Source organism: Ursus arctos, unplaced genomic scaffold, assembly GCF_023065955.2.
Source record: "Ursus arctos isolate Adak ecotype North America unplaced genomic scaffold, UrsArc2.0 scaffold_4, whole genome shotgun sequence".
Classification (NCBI taxonomy): domain Eukaryota; kingdom Metazoa; phylum Chordata; class Mammalia; order Carnivora; family Ursidae; genus Ursus; species Ursus arctos.
This window is the reverse complement of record NW_026623056.1, coordinates 25,290,433-25,312,195: the sequence shown is the minus strand read 5'-3', so window position 1 is coordinate 25,312,195 and position 21,763 is coordinate 25,290,433. Positions and strand designations below refer to the sequence as shown.

Genomic DNA, 21,763 nt, shown 5'->3' with positions numbered 1-21,763 from the left:
CTCTCCTACCGGACTGTAAGCTCCATGAACGTAGGGACTTTTCTATTTTTCTCAAAAATGTGTCCTCAGAGGCGCCTGGGTGGCCAGTGAGTTAAGTGTCTGTCTTCGGCACAGGTCATGATCTCAGGGTCCCGGAATTGAGCCCCATGTCGAGCTCCCTGTCCAGTGTGGAGTCTGATTCTCCCTATCCCTTTGCCCCTCCCCCTGATCGTGCTTTCTCTCGAACTCTCTCCATCTCAAATAAATAAAATAAGATCTTTAAAAACAACAACAAAAAAAACCTGGCCTCAGCTCCTAGCCTGACAATGTCTGACAAATAGTGTTTCATTTCTCCTGTGAGTGGGCATAACTTTAAATATAAATGGATCTGTAAAATAATGTAGCCACTTTGGAAAACAGTCTGGCAGTTCCGCAAAACCTTACACATAATTACCAGGAGCCCCAGCAATTCGACTCCTAGCAACATGCCCAAGAGAACTGAAAACCTCTGTCCACACAAAACCTTTACATAAATGTTCACAGCAGCATTGTTCATAATAACCAAAACGAGCAAACAACCTGAGTGTCTGTCAACTGATGAATGGATAAATAAAATGTGATACATCCACACGATAGAATATTATTCAGCCATAAAAAGAAAGGAAGTTCTGACACACGTTACAGCATGGATCGACTGTAAAAACATTATGTTGAGTGTGAAGAAGTAAGTCACACAAAGCTCACCTATTGGGTGGAACTGCCTTTAGAATGTCCAGAACAGGGGCGCCTGGGTGGCACAGCGGTTAAGCGTCTGCCTTCGGCTCAGGGCGTGATCCCAGCGTTATGGGATCGAGCCCCACATCAGGCTCTTCCGCTATGAGCCTGCTTCTTCCTCTCCCACTCCCCCTGCTTGTGTTCCCTCTCTCACTGGCTGTCTCTCTCTCTCTGTCGAATGAATAAATAAAATCTTTAAAAAAAAAAAAAAAAAGAATGTCCAGAACAGGACCGCCTGGGTGGCTCAGTCGGTTAAGTGTCTGCCTTTGGCTCAGGTATTGATCTCAGGGTCCTGGGATCGAGCCCCGCGCATCAGCCTGCATCTCCCTCTGCCTGCCGCTTCCCCTCCTTGTGCACTCTTTCTCTCTCACAAATAAATAAATAAAATCTAAAATAAATAGATAGATAGATGATAGATAGATAGATAAACAGACAGAATTTCCAGAACAGACAAATCTGTAGCCACAGCAGGTAGATTTGTGGTTGCCTAAGGCTGCGAGCCTGGAGGGGAAAGTAATTGCTAATGAGTACTGGCTCCTTGGCAAGTGATGACAATGTTGCAAAATGAGATAGTGATGGCAGTGGCACAACTCTGGATACACGAACAACCACTGAATTGAACACTTTAACAGGGTGAATTTTATGGCATAACAATGAGATCTCCATAAAGCTGCTATTTTTAAAAATGAAAAAACCAAAATGAGACGTTACCTCCTTTAAGCAAACTTACTAAAATCAACAAGGAAATTTTGAAATGATAATAGCTTGTTTTCAAGAACAGCTCTGTGTACCAGCCTTGTGTGGCAATGTGGCTGGATGGGACAACATGATGGCCAAGACCACCGGCCGCCTCCGCTCGCTGGGGCACCTTCTAGGGTGACTTCTGGAAGTCTGGCTTGGGCGACTGCGTGGGGGTGGGGGTGTCGCTGACGGCTTCCGACAAGGGAGTGAGACAAGATGTGAGGATGGGGGGGTTGGGGGGGTTGTGTCCTCCTGCCTGGCCTCCCACCGCACCCTTTCTTTTGTACCCTCGGAAGGATCAGACCCTCCGCTCACCCCCGGGATCCCCAGCACCCAAGAGCTGCGCCAGGCGTGAAGTAGGTGTATTGTACGGCTCAGAAAATGGGGTGCATTAATGAGCGGACAAAGTGCCTCACCGTGACCCGCGGGGGGTCCCGGGATTCGGCTCTGGCCGCCAGGTCGGGGGTGGGGGGGCGGTGACGGCAAGGGGTCGGGGAGCTTCGCCACCGTGGCTGTCGGGGGGCGGGGGCCGCAGCCTTTGTGCCCAGGCCGCTGCCGGCTCCCGCCGCTGGGGGGCGGCCTCCGGCCCGCCGACCCCCGACAATAGCGCGCCGGGTGGGGAGCCGAGCGGTCGCGGAAACTTTTCCCTCGCGCAGCCGCCGCTGCCAGCGCCCGTCTCAGGACCGCGGCCGTGCCCTCTGTCGCCGCCGCCGCGGGGTCACCGGGCCGGGGGAAGGGGGCGCGGGGCGGCGGCGCGGGGAGGCGGCGCCCGGGCCCGGCCACGCGGGAGGCTGGGGCGCGGGCCGGGCGGAGCCGGAGAGCCATGGGGGAGGCGGCCAGCCCCGCGCCCGCGCCCGCGCTCTGGGACTGGGACTACCTGGACCGCTGCTTCGCCCGCCACCGCGTCTGCATCTCCTTCGGCCTGTGGATCTGCGCCTCCTCCTGCTGGATCGCCGCCCACACGCTGTAATGGGGACGCGAGCGGGCGGCGCGAGGGCGGGGGCCGGGTCTGCCGCGGGGGGCGCGGGGCGCCACCACCCCCCGCCGACTTCCACCTGGAAACCTGGAAGGAAGGGGGCAGAGAGGGAGGAGGCGGGAGGCAGCCCGGGATCGAAAGGAGCCTTCGGCTGCGGGGCGGGCTGAAGTCGGACAGGACTTCTTTCCGGATTCCGCGCGCGGGGAGGCTGGCTGGGGGCCAGCAGGAGGAGGCTGGGCGGCGCAGTGCGTGGGGCCCGGGACGGCGGCCGCGAGTCCTGAGTGCCATTGTCAGCCTCTCCCTGCCGCCTGGCGCTGTGAGCTGGGCAAGCTGCAAAACCTCTGAGCCTCATGTCCCTCACCCAGATGGGAGGATAACTCGCGGGTCGGATGGTAGGATTAAACGAGTTAGTCCCCGTAAAGCTCTTAGGCTGAGTTCATTAAACATCCTTACTATTGCTCCCGCCCGGCCACCAACCTTTGGCAGAAGGCAAGGACCGAGGACAAGGCTCTCGGTGTTTCTGGCCTCCCTTTACCCAAGGCCCTCTGATCTGCAAGGGGGTCTGGCGATGATCTGACTCTGGCCACAGCCTTTGCCCTGTCCAGCACCTGGAGCCAGTTGGCCAGGTGGTCACCCTAACCTGGGTTCTAAGCCGGCTGAAGTCTGGCTAAAGATGGCCTCCCAGGTCTTCTGCCACCCTGTCCCAAGCTGGTACCACCCAGGTGTTCCCTGGCATAGAAGAAAGGACCAGCACCCCAAGGGAGGCTGGCATCAGCTCCTCTTAGGCCCTTGGTAGGCATTCCACTCCCTCGTGTGACATTGCTGCAGAGATTTGGCCACCTCCCTACCCAGTCACCGCCCCCCCACCTAGTCACCGGAACGCGAATAAAAAGACCTGTAGAACATTTAGTGTGGGCCCAGTGTTGTATTTATTAACTCATTTCATCCCTGCCACAGCCCCATGAGGGAGAGACCGTTATTACTCCCATTTATTCATGAGGAAGCTGGAGGTTCTGACAGGTTAACTAACTTGCCCGAATGAATGGAAACAACCGAACCCCCAGACCCTTACAGAAAGGGGCAGACTTGTGAGGACGAAACTGTCCAGTGGACACTAAGGGGTCACTCTACCTGCGTTATTAGACATTTCCTGACCGGGAAACTCGAGTTGGGAGAGGTTAGGTAACTCCCCCGAGAAAGCCCAGCCAGCCAGTCTGAGAGCAGAGGCTCTGCCTCTTCAGCCCGCCTCAGGCCTGGACACCCATTTGTTTTCAGAACTTCGCCCTCCCTGAGCCCCCTCTTGTCTTTGGGGAATGTATGTCCTCCGAGCTGTGTGTGGCCCGGGGTAGGGTCAGCCCGGGATCCCCTCCACATGCGAAGCCAGAGGGTCCGCCATGAACTCACCTGGTCACCACAGGCCTCACTTTTCTCGGCTCTCCAACTCGACGGTTGAAATCAACTATTTCTAATCCGAGTCCAGAGAGTCTCTAGTCTTTGCTCTTCGGCTTCAAATTGGTGTCAGGAGCCCGGGGCCCAGATGAAAGGTTTCTGTTCTCACTGTGAGCTTGGGGCTTCCTCGGGTAGATCAGGAAATGTCTGAGAACACAGCAGCCTTCCCTCCTCCTCCTTCTCCATTGTTCCCTGGGGCGGGCCCTCAGAACCAGCCAAACAGTCCTAATGATGTGGAGTGAGTACCACCTTGTGGTTGAAGGAAATGAAACAAGAGCGGCAACGGTGCCTCAGTTTCTCCATCAAATGTAGCACAGAAACATCTAGAACAAAGTGTTTCTGAGATCCGATCAAGTGTTTCTGAGACATCTATGACCCCTTCTAGCCTGTTGTGCCTTTCTGTGCTTGTTCCTGGGGAGTGGGGCAGGGCAGGAAAAGGGGAGTAAGGGAGAGAAGACAGCAGTGGGGGCCTCTAGGGAGAGGTCAGCCCAAAGTGCCATGGCATCTTTGAGCAGTTTTGCTCTCTATGTGTGTAAAGAACATGCTTAATTTGGGCAAGGGCTGGCGGAGGCCAGGCCACCCCCCTGCACGTATGGCTTTGAAGGATTTCACGTGAATTTGAAAAAAACAAGTTGCCTTTTTAATTTAGGCAATTACTTTTATAACCTGCATGTTTCCTTTCAATAATCAAACCTGACAGCTAGTTTGTCAGCACTGAGTGGTAGGTCATGAACTTGAGTTGGCCTGATTTGTAGGAGGAAAGAAATTCCTCTTCATTAGAGAGGCAGGTCTGGCTCCTGCCATGGGCTCGTGCTGCAGTCTTTGATCCTTGATTTTCCCATCTGTAAACCAAGTTCAAAAACACCTGCTGAATCTCCGGGGGAGAGAGTGCTTCACAGGGACACAAAGTCACAATTGCCCTTTTCAGACACCTGCTTCGGGAACCCACTCATGGCTCCCGTGTTCTGTCCATACCCACCTACACCCCTGTCTGTCACCACAGGCTTCTCTATCTGAGATGTGCAAAGAAATCCGGACGGGACCAGTCAGCGCTGTGTGCTGCCTGCTGCCTCCTGACCAGCCTGTGTGACACCATCGGGGCCATTCTGGCCAGACAGCTCACTATCCAGGTGAGTCGGGCCCACAGGTGGCAGTGGCTTCTGTCTTGTTCCTTCACCGTCGAGGTGCGGGTTCGCCTCTCGCCTGTGCCCTTGTCGGTCCTTCTGCCCCGCCCCTGCTCCTGCCCTGATAGCCGCATGACTCCCTGCTCATCTCCTTCGAGGCTTTGCCCAGAGATCAGCTGCATGGTGAGGCCTCCCCTGAGCACCCGTGTGAACCTATGCTCTACGTCCATCGTAGGGGCTGCAGACCTTTCCCATAGCTGAGCCCCTGATACCCCATCTATTTTCCTTACTTCTTATGCTTGTTGCTTAGGGTATGTTAACTCCTGCTAGAGGGCCAGCTCCCCAGGGGCGGGAATTTGTATTCACTACCTTATCCCCATCACTTCAAACAGCAGGAAATAGTGATGGTTGTGGTGATTGGTTTTAGAGCCTGGAGCCCAGCCCCGGCTCCCCAGGGCTGGCTGAATGCTTTCCCAAGTGGTAATGCAGGCTTTGGGGCAAGTGAGAAACAGTGTCAGGCTTTCCCAAGGTGTAGGCCCTCAATCCTGTGTAGAAGGGGCCTACCCCAAGGGCATATGCCCCGCAGGGGCACCTCATGGGGCTGGTGCCCATCCAGGTGGACACGACAGAAGGCAGCCTAGTGGCTGTGACACACACCGGGAGAATTCTAGACCCTGCTTTGAATAGTATTGTCTCACAGACAACCCACCTTTCATTTTGGGTGCCCATTCTCATTAGCTGGTGGAATACAGTGTTATCCCAGTAATCATAGCTCATGTTTATCAAATACCTCACTATGGGGCCGCCTGGGGGGCTCAGCCTGTTAAGCGTCTGCCTTCTGCTCCGGTCATGGTCTCGGTCCTAGGATCAAGCCCCAAGTCTGGCTCCCTGCGCAGTGGGGAGTCTGCTTCTCACTCGTGTTCTCTCTCTCTCAAATAACTAAAATCTTTAAAAATAAATAAGTACTTCAGTATGTTCTTGGCACTGAGGGCTTGTCTCATATGAATTCATTTAATCCTCGAATTATCTTATGACCTAGGCTCTCTTCTTATCCCTGTTTTATACATGTGGACACTCAGGCCTAGAGGTTGAATAAATTTTATAAGGTCCAGTAAGCAACAGTGCCAGGATTCAAACTCCAGAGTCTGCTTTTTTTTTTTCTTTAGGATTTTATTTTTTTTTTGAGACAGAGTGTGTGCATGAGCTGGGGGTGGGGGTGGGGGACAGGGTAAAGGGAGAGGAAGAGGGAAAGAATCCCAAGCAGACTCCACACTGAGCATGGAGCCCCACTTGGGACTTGATCTCAGGACCCTGAGTTCAGGACCTGAGCTGAAATCAAGAGTCAGACACTTAACCGACTGGCCTGGTAGCTGGTGCATCGGTAGGTAGGAGCTTGTCCGTTCCGCCAGGTGCCGGTCTAAGTACTTTCCATGTTCGTGCCACCTGCTTAGCATTGAGGGAGGCACTGTTGCTATCCCTGTTTCACAGAGGAGGAAACTGAGGCCCAGAGGAGGTCAGTGGTTGGACCAAAGTCACACAGCAGAGGCTGACCCAGTACTGGGAGGAGTGTGGAGTGGGAAGTGGAGGGCTGGCTCTGCTGATGGGCCTCTGCCTAAGGGATCGGTCATTCAACGCCCTGCCTCCTCGTCAGTCAAAGGGAGTTGATAACCCCCCTCTCCTGGGGGCGGTAGGTGACTTCGCTGGGAGCACATAGCGGGAGAGGAGACCCAGGATGAGAGGGGCTGTGGTCACCGGAGAACGTTCCGACACCAAGACTCTATCTCCTTTGCTCCCAGGTTTTCACAGGTGCCTACCTAGCAGTCGTTGACTTGGTGAACTTTGTCTTCATCCTCTTCCCCATCTGCGGCTGCCAACTGAAGGCTCATTTGGGTGAGTGTGTGGTCCTCTGTTCCTGTGCGCGTTCGTCCAGTCTCATCCGCGCGCTCAGTGCCGGCTCCCTGTGCCTGAGCCGGGCCCCTGGCGGGTGCAAAGGAATGAGCTCCCTGACCCCGGCCAGAGAAGAGAGGCAGGGCCCTAAAGAGTCCTGGGTGCTACTAGTGAGATGGCACACGCACACCGTGCTCAGCCAGAGGGAAGGCGGGGCCTGCAGGTGTCAGGGAAGGATGGATGGGACCCTGGAATGCGGACCGCAGGGAAGGGTTCTCCAGGTGAACCGATCAGGATGAGCAAAGGCCAGGAGGTTGGGTGGTACATGGCTGTGGGGAGGAACAGTGATATCTCAGTGTGCAAGTCTAGGATGGACAAACAAACCCCGTAACTTCCGGAAATGGATGCCAGGAATGGGCCTGGGCCACCTCAGGCAGAGCGGGGACTGGAAGTCACTGAGCTGGGTTGGGTCACCCTGCCTCTGTGGGACTGGGCCTTCCTGAGAAGGGGCAGCAGCGTGCCCGGACCCATGTCCAAAAAGAGAGTGCTTGCGTCTGTGGGGTAAGGTAAGACGTGCCCCGCTGCTCAGCACCGCCCAGAGGAGACATGTTCTTACTAGAATTTTCGGAGGACTAGCTGTCTTCTATTTCAAAGAGACTTCCAAGACCGTGCTCCTTTCTGGCTCACAGTTTCGGGCCCCGGCGGAAACACATTGGTGTGTTCCCCCAGGCCGGGCCGGCTCCGCTCTGTGCTGGGCTCTGCGGAGACTACGAAGCTGCAGGCGTGGTGCCTGCCCTCGGGGGCTCAGTCTCACAGAGGCAACTCTGTGCACAGATACCCGTGAAACATAAAACGCTCTGAGAAGGCCGAGGAAGGAGAAGAGCACCGGTCGGGAGGGTGGATGGATGGGGTGGTGGGGAGGAAGGACTTCTGCAAAGAGGAGGCACAGCCATGGGGCCTTGACGGGTGGGGAGGACCTGGCCTGTAGCAGAGCTTGGGAAGCCGTTCTGGCATCAGGGCCGGGTCGACAGCTGGTTTTTGCATGTCGCTCTCCATCGAGTTCTAGATCCCAGGAGCCTGTGGCATTTTGCTGTGTGTTGCAGGTCGGGGCTCCCGGAAGAGGAAGAGGAGGCGGCGGCTCAGGGCCAGTGTATTTGCTCTGGCCCTGCCGCTGAGCCTGGGGCCAGGCTGGGCTCTCTGGGCCGCCGTCCCCAGGGCTTCGGGCCCCATCCGAGGGCCCCAGCGGAGGCTGCTGGAAAGCCTGCTGCAGGTGAGGCTGAGCCCAGGAGGGCGTGGGGGTGTGCGTGTCCCTTCCCTCCTCATGGTCCCAGCAAGTGCCCTGGGTAGGGGTAGGGTTGGGGCTTGCCGTTGTTGGGAGGAAACTACTAACATTGGAAAGGCTGGGTGTGGGATGTGTGGGCTGTCCCCTCAGGGCGCTGAGTGTGTCACCTCTTCCCGCAGGACAACACTGAGATCCTCGGCTACCTGCTGGGTGGCATCGCTGCCTTTGGCTCCTGGGCTTCCCGGATCCCCCCGCTCTCCAGAATCGTGAGGCTGGGTCGGGGCTGGGACTGTGGGTCCCCGTGGCGGGTCTTAGGGCCCCTGGGAGCACCCTCCAAGCTCCAGGTCCTGGGGCGGAGTGTTGTGTCACGTGTATATCACGCATGTAGGGGTGTGTGTGTGCATTTGCGCATGTGCAAGCGCTGGGCAGCCCACCCTGGGGAGCGTGTGAGGCCTTCTAGAGCCCCTCACGGGACAGCCCATTGTGTTCTCTCCATAGCAGAGAAAAGCAGGCTCGCACGTAGAAGCACTGGGGTTCAGTCAATGAGCGTGCCGTTAGGAAATGAGAAGGTTTCAGAGGAGAGCGTCACGTGGCTGCCGGGCTTCTCACCGCAGAAATTTCCAGGCATCTAGGCTCAGGGAAGCCCCGTGTTGGCCGGTGCGGTAGGGGACGCAGCCACGACTTGAGATGCTGTGCTTGCCCTTGGGAAGCTCAGAGTCTCATGGAAAGACACGGAAATGCAAAGCAGGATATTTTAATGCTCCAAGAATCAGATGTTTGGGGTTTCAGAAGAGGGAGAGAAAGCTCCCACACTAGTCAAATGAGTGAGGGTGCAAACGTCACCCTGCCAGGTGGGGGGTGCCAGGGATGCCTCAGGCTGACTCCAAAGGGAAGGTGAGGCTGGGGGAGGCAGAGGTGAGGGAACACGGGAGCCTGCAGGAAAAGCCATCGAGGCAGGAGAGCCCCTGCGTGCCGCCTCCAGATCAAGGAAGGGGAGCATGGGGAGCCCCTGGGACGCGGGGCTCGAAGGCCTTCAGAGGGGCTGGTGCAGTGCCTGGCTGTGTTAGTTCCCTGGGGCTGCCGTACGAAAGGATCATAAACTTGGGACAATAGAAACGTCTTGTCTCAAGGTACCAGAGGCCGGCAGACCAGTACCAAGGTGTTAGCGGGGCCATGCTCCCTCTGAGGGCACTAGGCCAGGAGCTCTTCCAGGCCCCTTTCCAAGTTTCTGGAAGCTCCTTGGCTGATAGCTAAGTAACTCCAGGGTTCACACGGTGTTCTTTCTCCCTGTGTGTGTCCTCACGCGGCCTTCCCTCTGTACGTGACCGTGCCTAACTTTCCCCTTTGTAAAGACACGGTCATGTTGGGTGAGGGTCCACCCTGATGACCTCATCTTAACGTGGTCATCTGCAAGGACCCTGTTTCCGGAGAAGGCCACGTTCACAGGCTCTGAACCCCTAACACCACGCACCTAACATCGCCCCACAACTGTGTCCTTCCTTCTGCTTCCTTTTATTCACAACATTTGTCACAGCCTGAAATTAGCTCCTGTGGTTATCAACCAAGTTGCTGGTCCCCGGTGAACATCAGCACCCTGAGAGCAGTGGTCTTGTCTGTTTTATTCGGGGCTTGGAGTCCGCCTGTGGTAGGGTGCCAGCAGACACTTTTTAATGATCGACCTAATCTGGTCTGGGAAAAAGGAAGCTCATGGACGCAGGAATTAGAAGGGCTTTCTCGGGGCAAAAAGAGCAGCCCTGTTCTCTGTGATCTTGGGGAAGAGAACCAAAACCAAGACTGGAAAGAGGTTATGGGGAGGGGGGCACACCCCATTTATAGGTTAGTTGCTTTGCGTAGTTTCTGGAACGTTGAAAGCAATCAGTATTGTTATTCTTATTTTAGGAGGTAGTGGGCTCCCCATCACTAAAGGCATTCAAGCCTGATGGCCCCTGGGCACGCAGAATAGAGTTAGATCGTATTAGGGATTAGGTTGGGCAATCTCTGAGCCTCTGTCTCTGAGCCCAGAGCTAGGATCCCCTTACTGGGGGAGAAACTCAGCAGGGTTTGGGGTGTTCTGGGAAGCATCGCCAGCATGGCCTTGAACCCTAGAACCCCCAGAAGCTGCTTCTAATTTACCCCTGGTGAGGGCACTGAGAAGCAGAACAGTTGAGTGGCTTTGGTGGACGAAGTCCCCGTTCTGACCAGTACAGCCTATGCTGGCAGCACTGGGACCTGTCACCGTTGCAGGAGCTGAGGCACGGCCTGCTTCCAGCCCCCAGCGCAGATTTGCCAGGCAGCCACTGGGCTGGACATCCCACCTGGGTTCTCTGTGACCAGCCAGACAAAGCCTGTGTGTGCCGGCCCTGCCGTATCTCGAGTCACCAAGCCAACCCCAGCCTACGGCAGTTGCTCAGCACCTACAGTGTGTCTGGCGTGCAGGCAAATAGAGCCCCATAGGCCCTAGTGCCGAGCAGGAAGGGAGATTGAGTTTTGAAGTCAGTGGGTTGGCACGTGAGTGACAGCAGAGGGCTCCCCCAGCTTGAGCTCATCAAGAGCAGCGACAGGTGCAAAGTCAAGAGGCAGAGGGCAGGTCCCAGCCCTGGCCCTGCAAGTCACCTCCCCTCTCGGGCCGTCAGTGTCCGTGGTAAATGGGGCTGGGCAGGCTTGGGGGGTCCCCGAGGCTTTCTCGTCACAGCAGTGCTGACTGGGACAGAGCTGCTTCCCGGGCTGAGTCAGGTGCGGCCGGCAGGTCAGGGGCCACCCTTCCCAGCCTGGGCGCTGCCTGTCTCTATGAACAGTCTTCAGGGCATGGCCAGAACAAAACAGGGAGCCCCAGGAACCAAACTTGAAGAAATGCAGAGGGAAATGAGACACTCGCAAAGAATCTTTGTGAGAGTTAGAATAAAAATGCGGAAAATCAGCCAAACCTTGCTTCCTCCTCTGAATTTCTTTCATTCTCTAGCCAAGGCCTGTATATCTCTAAATTCAGTTATTTAAAAAGTAAAATGAATTATATATTATTTATATTTATATAAATTTAAATATACCATGTGATTAGATATAATTGAAAATATATAGTATTTGTGTATATACATATAAATGTATATATAACGTGACTTCATTCCTATAAAGGATACGTAACATGTAAATATTGAATATGGGTTTTTTGGCTTTTGTATTGTTTTGGTTTTGGTTTTTTAACCAATATTTTTTTTTAATGATTTTTTATTATATTATGTTAGTCACCATACAGTACATCCCCGGTTTCTGATGTAAAGCTCAATGATTCATTAGTTGTGTATAACACCCAGTGCACCATGCAATACGTGCCCTCCTTACTACCCATCACCGGTCTATCCCAATCCTCCACCCCCCTCCCCTCTGAGGCCCTCAGTTTGTTTCTCATAGTCCATAGTCTCTCATGTTGTCATTACTCATTCTCCAAAAATATCCCCTGACTTCAAAACTTCCAGAATGTTGTCTCTCATGTCCCTGACCTTTCCCCACTGGCCAGATTCAGCATTGGTGGTCCCAGGAAGAAAAGTTAGTCCTTGGCTGTTCATAATTCATCCTAATTCCCTCCCTTCTCCCAGCTGACATTCATGCGCCCCTACCCAGTGCCAGGTCTCAGGGATGCTGAGATGGTGAGGACGCCAGCCCTACGCTCAGGAGCCGTCTGTCTGTTGGGATGTGTCTTGTGTCATGGGGCCTGGAAGTGGGAGTGACTTGCCCCTGTTAGGGTGGGAGTGGTATGGGAGGCTTCTCAGAGTTGAGTTTAAGCCAGGTTCTGAGGCATGAATAGGAGTTCACCAGGCAAAGGAAGCAGCTCGAGCAAAAGCCGGAAGGAAGCCTAATAGAAACAGCACTTTTGAGGACTGGCCATGGGCAGCGGATTTGCCCTCCAGCCTGCATGCCACCAAGGGCCTAGGTCTTAGAATCCGGCTCTGAGGAAGCTGGGGGGTGGCAGTGCTTCTCCCTGCCCAGCTCCCTCCTCTCTCTCTGTCCAGTGCCAGGGTAAGGCGTTTCCCTCCATCCACCTGTGGACCCGGCTCCTGTCGGCCCTGGCTGGCCTCCTCTATGCCTCGGCCATTGTGGCCCATGACCGACGGCCTGAGTACTTGCTCCGGGCCACGCCCTGGTTCCTGACCTCCCTCGGCCGAGCTGCGCTGGACCTCTCTGTATCCACCTGGGGCCTAGGGGGCTTGACCGCTTGTGTCTCCTCTCCTCCCTGCCCCTGGGGTGTCCTCCTTCCCTCTTGCTAGCTGGAGCTCTCTCCCAGGCGCCAGAGACGGGGTTTGAGGCCTGGGGCAGACAGGTGCAATTGCAGTTACTTGCAGTTTTGTATTTCGTTTCCTTTATGTATATCTACAGGAAGGCATGATCTCTTGGCTGGAGCTCTGTGGAGCAGCAGGGGGGAAGGATGCAGGTTCCTGGCCCTGGGAGCAGAAGACCTGGGCGCCAGTCTCACTGCTGCTCCTCCCCTGGGCCGGTCCCCACCCTCCCGGGAACCTGTGTTCCTCATCTTTGCCCTGCCTTTCTCACAAGGCTAGGAACGAGCTTTGAGCTTTGTGAGCGATGCGCCACGCAGGGGTAAGCATCCCCGCGGAGATGGGGAAGCAGAGCTGGGGGGGCCTGGGCTGGGAACAGAGATAAAAGCTGACAAGGGCTGCTCTTTGTCAGTGACCGCTGAGCACCTTTTTGGTTCCCCAGGGCGTGTTGCCTGATGCACAGACAGCCCAGCAACCTTGACAAGAGAGCCTCAAGGGCAAGCTAAGCTCACACGGGGGGGCGCATAGACGGGTGGACAGTGGGTAATTTGTGTATGAAAAATCTGTGGATTTATCAAACATAGTTCAGAAATAGTTAAAAACGGTTGTTCTCTCATGAGCTGTGTTAGTTTTCTAGGGCCGCCATATTAAGTTATCAGAAGTTGGCTTGAGACAGCAGAAATGTATTCTCACAGTTCCACAGGCTGTAAGTCTGAAGTCCACGCAGGGCCACACTCTCCTGAAGAACCTTCCCTTGCCTCTTCTGGCTTCTCATCGCCCTGGTGCTCCTTGGCAGCGGTAGCCTAGTTTTATTTCCTGCCTTAGTCTTCACAAAACCTCTTCCCTTCGTGTATCTCTGCGTGTCCTCTTCTCTTACAAGGATTATGGGATTAAGGGTCCATCCTAATCCACTATGACCTCATCTTAACTGTGTCTGTAAAGACCCTTTAAAGAAAAAGAAAAGATTTTATTTTTAGGTTATCTCTACACCCGGCGCGGGCCTCGAACTCACAACCCCCAGATCAAGAGTCGCTCGCTCCACTAACTGAGCCAGCGAGGGGCTCCAAGACCCCATTTTAAAATAAAGTCACTTTCTGAATTTCCAGATAGATATGAATTGGGGCGGGGGGGGGACACTATTCTGTTCTGTCCCTGTAAGCGAAGCCCTTCAAGGAAGATGTTTTTCAAAATGCTATTGTTTAACAAATATCTACTAAGTATTTACTAAATTGTTAGAGGCAGGATCTTGCTGGTGCTGGGCCCTTGCGTGAGAAATGTCGAGGAAGTCAGACCCAATTCCATTCTTAAACGAGCTCATGTCTGTTCTGGGGCCGCCCCGGGCAGGATCGCCCCGGGAGGGAGAGAGCCCAGGCAGCGGGGCCCTCGGGGTGCAGAGCTCAAGGTAGCCCTGGGTGGCTGGAATGCTCTGCTTCCTTGGACCTTAACTCTCCCTCTCAGATCATACTCCTCTCCTGGGTGATGAAGAGCAAGATGAGACGGGCCTTGGGATTTGCCCCCGAAGCCAGGGAGAGCCCCGACACCCAAGCCCTCTTGACCTGCGCGGACAAAGAGGAAGAAAGCCAGGAGGCAAGGTCTCGCCGGCTGGAAAACTGCGGGTCCCCCAGGGGGCTGCATGCGGGACCCTGGGGGTCCCTCGAACTAGGACAGTTGCTCACTTTAAAAAACTGTTTATGGAAAAAAGAAGCTACTGGTTTTGCCCAACACTAAGGGTACCCTGAATAAATAGGACCCTCCGCTTTTCCAATTATGACGCACTTTTAAGGTTTTTTGATCATTTAATAAACTTTAATGTATTTTTAGCAACATAGATGGAATACTCAATGTCCGTGTATGCTCTTTAGCAGTTTTCTTCCTCATATATGTACGTTCCCGTGTTACATAAAGTAACAGGTTCACTAACACAGCCTTTTTCCGTTGATGCGGCTCAAAGCTGATCTTTCAAGGTGCTGTTGACGGTAGCGCCCACCATTTACAATTACGTCACACCAGGCCCCGCGATTGTCTCCTTCTGCTGATTCGAGAAGGTGACCTCCGTGAGGAAGTAGCGCTTCTTCCAACTGAGGCAGTTTGTCTTTGTCAAAAGTCCTTGGTTCCAATACCTGAGAAATGACTTCATTATACAACCATGCTTATCAGGGCTGGAATAAAGCAGCTCCCTCTTTTCTAAGATCATTTCTTGAGGAGAAAAATCTCACCTATTGCCTGGGCTCCTCACTATCCTCGTTTTTCTCTCAGAGACTGTAAATGAGACTCTCTGTGAGCGAACTGGTCCACGCCTTCGAACGTTCTAGGTTTAACAATGGAATCTGACCGAATTAATGAAACAGAAGGTCGTGGTGGGCATGGCCAAGGGAGAGGGGGTTTTTGCAAGGGCTTGGACCAGAGCTCCACATTCCCACCAAGGCTCTAATGGGGGGTTATTTTCATTCCATTCTAGAAACTAAGGAAATTACATCCCCAAAGGGAGCAAAAGTGTTTCAAGAGAGCCCTGTGTGTCTTGGTGTTCTGAAGGGAGGAAGTAGAGCCTTGGCGATGTCTTCTGTCGTCTGTAGTTCTTTATTTTTTTTTTTTAAGATTTTGTTGATTTGAGAGAGTGAGTGGGGGGGGATGATCAGAGGGAGAAGCAGACTCCCCGCTGAGCAGGGAGCCTGATACAGGGCTCGATCCCAGGACCCCGGATCATGACCCGAGCCCAAGGGAGACGCTTCACCGACGGAGCCACCAGGCGCCCCTCTTCTGTAGTTCTTTACAGTGCTGGTTCTCAAGGCGTGGTCGCTGGACCAGCATCGCCCACGAACTTGTTGGAGATGTAATTCTAGGGCTCCACCAGCTCTACCAACTCTGAAGCTGAGGGTGTTTTCATAAGTCCATTGAGTGCTTCTGATGCACACTAATGGCTGAGAACCACTGGTTTACAAAAGCGTTTATTTAGTGCCTACTGCAGTGGTTCCTAGACTTTGCCACGCTTTAGAATCATCTGGGGAGGCGGGGGGCTCTGAAACTTCAGGTCGCATCCCTACCAATGAATCAGAATGTCTGCTGGGGGAGGGCAGAGCTAAACATCAGGGTTTTTTTTTTTTTTTAAGATGCCCAGGTGACTCCACTGTGCAGCCACGTTTGGGAACCACTGACAAAGAGATAAGACAGGCGCCTGGGTGGCTCAGTCGGTTAAGCATCTGCCTTTGGCTCAGGTGGATCCCGGCGGGGTCCTGGGACCGAGCCCCAGGTCAGGCTCCCTGCTCAGCGGGGAGTCTGCTTCTCCCTCTGACCCTCTCCCCTGTCATGCTCTCTCTCTCCCTCACTCTCTCTCTCTCAAACAAATAAAATCTTAAAAAAAAAGAGAAAGAGAGAGATAAGATAACATCTTATAGGAAGGAGAAAGTGAAATGTGCCATGAAAGAACAGAAAAAAATATTTTAAGGATTCTTTTGAAGAAAATGGGACCGTGTTTTGGGAAAATGTCTCCTGACTAAGAATTCTGTTTTTGTCTCCCCATCTCCACTTGAAAGAATTCAGATTGGGTGCCTCTCACCACACTACCACCCTGCAAATCACTCAGGACAATGGCTGCCATCAGTCGCTACTTGGAGCTGACCATCGAGCCCGTGCAGCAGGTAAGTGGCTGTGGGCCACAGCCAAGGGTCCAGAAGGGTGGGAAGTAGTCACAGAAGGCTTCCTGGAGAAGGTGACACTTTTGCTCCCCGATGGCCAGAATGAGGCAAGAAAGCATGTAAAAGGAGGAAGGAGCTCTCCAAGGCCTCAGTGAGGGAAGGGTGGAAGGCTGGAGAGGAGGCAAGGGACAGATCGTCCCACCGTGGAGCCTGTCATCCTGAGGGGCAGGAGTCCAGGAGGCATCAGGACTGGAGACTCAGGGTCAGATGTGCCTTTTAAAGGCATCACTGAGGCAGTGCTGGGCGGCAGACTGGGGGAGAGGAGATAGAAGCAAGGCCATCTGTGAGGGACAGTTGTAAGTCCAGGAGAGAGGTGGTGTGGCCTGCACCATGGCTGGGACAGGTGGAGAGGCAGAGACTGAGTGGAAGGGTGGCAGGCAGAGCAATGGGGGAGTGAGGGTGGAGGCAGAGGGAGGCGGAGGGAGGCTGAGGGCTCCCAGTGACTCCCAAGGTGCTACGCCTGTGCGTGGAGGGTCCTCAGGAGGAAGAGGTTTAGAAAAGAGATAGGAAGAGGTGACAGGAAGTCTACCCCTCATCCCACACCCACTAAGACTTCCTGTGGCGGCTTCCAGTGACCTCCAAGTCTGTAAATCCTGGGTCTGCTCTGTCCTTGTGAGATTCCACACACTTGGCCACTGGCTGCTTCGCATTTGTGGGGCACGGGCGCTCCCAGCCTCTCTGCCACCTTGTGCAGGCCCCTGATGGCCGGCTGGCCCCCGAGGCCGCGGCACCCCAGCTCTGTCCCCTTAGGGCTCCCTTCTCTTGGCGTGCTCGCTCAGGCCCAAGTCCATAGCGCTCAGGGCCAGCTCTTGCTGCTGTCCCTGTGCGTCCCCATGCCTTCCCCTCCCTCCGTTCCAGTCCTGCCAGTGTCACCACAGGGCATCCCACACTTGCCGTGTCCAAACAGAACTTGGGATTGCCATGCCCTCTCCCTCCCCCGTCTCCTTCCCTGCAGTTGGTCAAGCCCCAGATTCTTCTCTCCCCCTTACCGTGTGCCAGCGCCATCCTCTCCAAGTGCGCGAGTCTCCGAAATGCTGCTTTTAACATAGAGCCAGCGGCCTCCTACCTCATTCCCATCTCCGCTGCTCATCTTGGCTGCTCATCTTGTCCCACCCCCTCCACCTGCAACCAGCGGCCAGGAGGGGCCGTTACATCGTGTTCCTCCTTGGTCTGAAACCCCCTGGCTTCTCATCTCATACCGAAGAAAATCTCAAGTTACACAGACTTTCAAGACCCCGGAGCCCAGCGCTTGCTCCCTCCCCAACTGTCCCCTATCCTCCTCCCTCTTCACTCACTCCCAGCTGCCTGGGATTGCTCTCCATGCCTGTGCCTAGAATGCTCTTCCGCCCGATTGCTTTTATATGGCTGCCTCCTTCCGGTCTTCCGGACTTCAGTTTAAATGTCGCCTTCTCTGGGTGGCTCAGTCAGTTGAGCATCTGCCTTCAGCTCAGCTCATGATCCCAGGGTCCCTGGGTCGAGCCCTCCGAAGCTCCCTGCTCAGCGGGAAGTCTGCTTCTCCCTCTGCCCCTCCTCCTGCTCATGCTCTCTCTCTCTCTCCCCCTCTCTCTCCTTCTCCCAAATAAATAAATAAAATCTTTATAAAAAATAAAATCAATGTCACCATCTCAAAGACCACCCCTGACGACACACTCAAAAGTAGCCCCCACCTCTCTGTCATATTTCTTTATTTTACTGCCTTTTTAAATGCTCTACAAAGCGCTTCTCACTATCTTTTACTTTTGTCTGGGATGTAAACTTTGCCCGCTTCTCTCTTGTCTGACTAGACCCTGGTGCGTGTGCGGCCCTCGGTGAAGGCTGTTCGGATGTTGGGAGCGTGGCGCGGAGCTCCGCGGTAGCAGCCCCCATCCAGCGGCCCGCGGGACGGGCTGGTGCTCAGAGAGGGTCTGGGCCTGAGAGATGGCTTTGACTCTTTGTTGTGGTTCCTTGCAAAGTGGGCACGAGTAACCCCAGGATGTCAGTGGCGTTCAGAGAGACTCAGAGCACGCTTTCACAGTTAAGAGCCCACTTGGGCCAGTAAACCCTTCTTAGGATGGGACTCTGGGGAGAGCACAGGGAGCCCAGCAGCATCTGGCAGCATTTTGCACGAGTCATTTGTAAATCATCGAACTTCTGAAAAATAAGAGTGCAAAACTTGCCTGCACTCTGACCCTTCCAGTACCTGAATCGTGAATGGATTCCTGATGCGAAACAGACTCGTGAAAGAAAAGTGTGTCCCTTCTTCCTTTTCTGCTGAGGCCTCCAGCACATTTTTGAGCAAATAGTCCCATTTGGCTTCTTCCTTCTGTGTCCACCAGAGGGCAGTGGTGTCGCTGAGAAAGCTCCCAGGAGCAAGCTTGCAGCCCCGCCGTCCAGCCCGGCAGGAAGCCCCTTCTAGGGACTCCAGGGCCACCATTCCCACAGTAGTGTGTTTCTTGAGGGCTAAGTACTTGCCAGTCTTTGAGGCAGTAATAACAGCCATCGCTGTCATGATGCTTCTTGCACTGGTCACAGTGCTTGGAGTACTGGACTAAGTGCTTTGTAACCAACCATAGAAATGATCCCTCTGGTCTAAGTGCTTTGTGTACTTGAACTCATGTAAAGCTCACAGCCAACCCCTAACGTCTTCCACAGATAAGGAAAACGGGGCACAGAGAGGTTAAGCAACTTGCTGAAGGTGACACAGTCTGTCAGTGGCTGAACCAGGATTCAGACCTGTCTCTGCCCGCGTCTGTGCCCTTGACCACTAGGCGACACTGCCCCTTACTTGGCATAACATTTGACACCAAGTAAGCATTTGATAAATGGTTGGCTTTTAAATTATTATTAACGCAAATTCTTATAACTATTATTATTTTTATTGTTATTATTGAATAATTAACCATTGTATTATGTTTTTAAATTGAGGCACAGGGAGGGTTAAGTAACTTACCCAAGATCTCATAGTTAGAAAAGCACAGGAATGGGTTTCAAATGAAGCCTGTCTGATCCTGGGACCTGAGCTTTTTTTAAAGAGAAAATGTCTTCTGTGCTTAGTTCATGCCTGCTCAGGTAGCCAATTTTTTTTTTTCATGACAGCGTCCCAGGGGGCAATGTTGTGGTGAAATACTGCCATGTGCATTGCTGTGTATCCGGTCTGCACAGCCATCTGGAAGCGGACAAGAAGGGCCATGGGGATGCTCGCTTGTCTTCCCAGTGGTCCCTCCTGGGCGCTGGTCCTAAGGAGAGGTTTTCCAGGAGATACAGCTGGGTTCAGGGTGCGCTCAGGGGCTGAGAGCTGTGGGGTCATGGGGATCAGTGACTTGGAACATTTAAAAACTCCATTATCTCTCTCGATTCAGGTGTGGTCGGAATTTACAGACTCTATCGTTGTTGTCTGGGGGGACCTGTGCCCCCCCCCCGTTCCCCAGCCCGTCTAGCCAGCTCTCAAGTGAAACCGTGCACCTGACCCCCCCAAGGCAGGAACCCTATGTGATTTGGGGTCCAGTACGAGTAGCTATTCTTATGTGTCCGCGGCATTTACATCTGAGCCCTGTGACCCCCCTTCAAAGGAGGCAAGGCAGGGATTACTACCCCCTTTGCTAGATTAGGAAACTGAGACTCAAGGAGGATGTATTTCTTGCCAATGCGTGTGGTTCATTGTGGAAGATGTGGCTTTAGAAGGCAGGCTGTTCCCCTGTGCTGTGTCAGTGGAACGACCCAAATCCTGCCTGGTTCTGAAACCCCGGCCAGCAGGGCTTCAGGGATCTCTGGCAGAGTCCCCTGAGCCCTGTGCGGGGAAGCTCTCTTCTGAGATGGATGGGTGGATGAATGGATGGAAATCTTGCAGGTTTCTTCCTCCCTTTACCCTCCACAGCTGCTGGTGGGTATGAGGCCGTGCAGTGCATTTTAGCAGGAGCTTTCCAAATTACAAATGCACATACCCTCTGATCCAGCAGTTCCGCTTCTAGAAATCTATCCGTTAAATACTCTGAGACCTTGGATGCACAGTAGACTTTCCTACAGCCAGTGCTGTAAAAGCAAGAGATGGGAAACGCCCAATGTCTGTCAGTAGGGGACAGGTTTGCCACGAAAGGAGCAGAAAAAGCAACAAAGCCACTGCTGTGGAACTGTCTCCAGGACACATGGTGAAGTGAGAAAAAGCAAGGCGCCTAGGGGCGTGTCGATGTGCCGCCACCGTGTGTGGAACTAGGGGAGCTGTGTGTCTGCTTTTGATTGGGTATGGATGGGCCATCTGGAACCATCCGTACACAGGAACCCGAGCCCTGGCTGCCCCTGGGGAGGACTAGGTGGCTGCGGGATTCAGGTGGGGGCCAACCTTGCATTCTACACCCTTTGTACCTTTTTTTTTTAAGCTTTTACTTCTTTATTTGAGAGAGAGAGAGAGCACGCGAGCAAGAGCATGAGTGTGGGGAGGGACAGAGAGAGAGGGAGAAGCAGACTCCCCGCTGAGCAGGGAGCCCCATGCGGGACTCGATCCCAGGACCCTGAGATCATGACCTGAGCCGAAGGCAGATGCTTGGCCGAAATAGCTACCCAGGCGTCCCTTGCACCGTTGGAATACTGGAGTATTTGAATGCTTTGACAATTCAAAAGTAAGCTAAGTCTCCCTGCCTGCCCTTCCCCCACACCTCGCAGGCGAGCTGCAGCACCACCAGGCTGCCCGGCGATGGACAGATGAGCCCTGGAGACGCCACCCTGCAGGAGCCCCCCTCGTACCCTCCCGTTCAGGTCATCCGGGCTCGCGTGTCTTCCAGCAGCTCCTGCGAGGTCTCCTCCATCAACTCGGACCTCGAGGTACACGCTGCCACCCTCCAGGTGCATGGCCGTCCCTCACTGCCACATGCCGGGGCCTCCACTTGCATTGCTGTGCTCGAGGCTGCCCACGCTAAGCTCACGCCTGCGGGATGGTGACCGAGCATGCATGGTGCTCCCGCCCCGGGAGGTGCTCATGCCTTCCGGATGGTGACCGAGCATGCGTGGTGCTCCCGCCCCAGGAGGTGCTCATGCGGGGCGGGACTGAGAAGAGCTTCCCATGGTCAAATGAGTCAGGACGGCAGGGCAGGTCGCAGTGCCATCTTAGAGTCACTCCCACGTTCAAGTCTCAGAAAGAAATGCATGAGTAGTTAACTTTCAGAGCCGGAGTGTTCCCCGAACCCGTTTGACCATGGAGCACCTCTTCCCCGGGAGGAGCACCAGCTTCCGCGTGCCGCTCTCAGGGTCATACGCAGGAGCCCGTGCCCGCCCTGTGCCCCGTACTTTCGCAAACTCCACCTCATTTGGAGATTTTGGATCTGTGAGCAAAACACAGGTCCCATCTTGGATGCCGCAGATGGCGCTAACTCTGCGGTCCGAGCTGTTGGGTCACTGTCGGTCCCCAGCTGTGGCTCCCAGCCCGGTTTTAGGAGGCAGCTTCCCGTTGCCTGTGGAAAAGGAGAATAAAGACAGCGCTGTGGGTGTGGGGGGGCAACACGAGAGTGTCCGCTGTCTTTGGCAGGGCTTGGGTGGGGAAAGGAGGACTGTCCTTCCTCCTGGGTTTGTCTTCTACTCTCTCAGAGTTAAAATGCCCTTTTATAAAACGATGATAATAGCAAGTG

The 21,763-nt window shown here is 54.3% G+C and overlaps 1 protein-coding gene across 2 annotated transcripts in view; it reads left to right on the top strand.

The window, feature by feature from the left end:
• Positions 1–2,100: 2,100 nt before the first annotated feature.
• TMEM44 (transmembrane protein 44) overlaps positions 2,101–21,763 on the top strand; it is a 32,445-nt gene continuing 12,782 nt past the window's right edge. For both annotated transcript variants that reach the window (XM_026496251.4, XM_026496235.4), the window contains exons 1-9: positions 2,101–2,460; positions 4,923–5,049; positions 6,840–6,933; positions 8,034–8,200; positions 8,392–8,478; positions 12,217–12,387; positions 13,936–14,064; positions 16,008–16,112; positions 20,805–20,963. In XM_026496251.4, the coding sequence (XP_026352036.2) occupies positions 2,318–2,460; positions 4,923–5,049; positions 6,840–6,933; positions 8,034–8,200; positions 8,392–8,478; positions 12,217–12,387; positions 13,936–14,064; positions 16,008–16,112; positions 20,805–20,963 (1,182 nt within the window). In that variant the 5' untranslated portion in view covers positions 2,101–2,317. The remainder of the gene's footprint in view (positions 2,461–4,922; positions 5,050–6,839; positions 6,934–8,033; positions 8,201–8,391; positions 8,479–12,216; positions 12,388–13,935; positions 14,065–16,007; positions 16,113–20,804; positions 20,964–21,763) is intronic.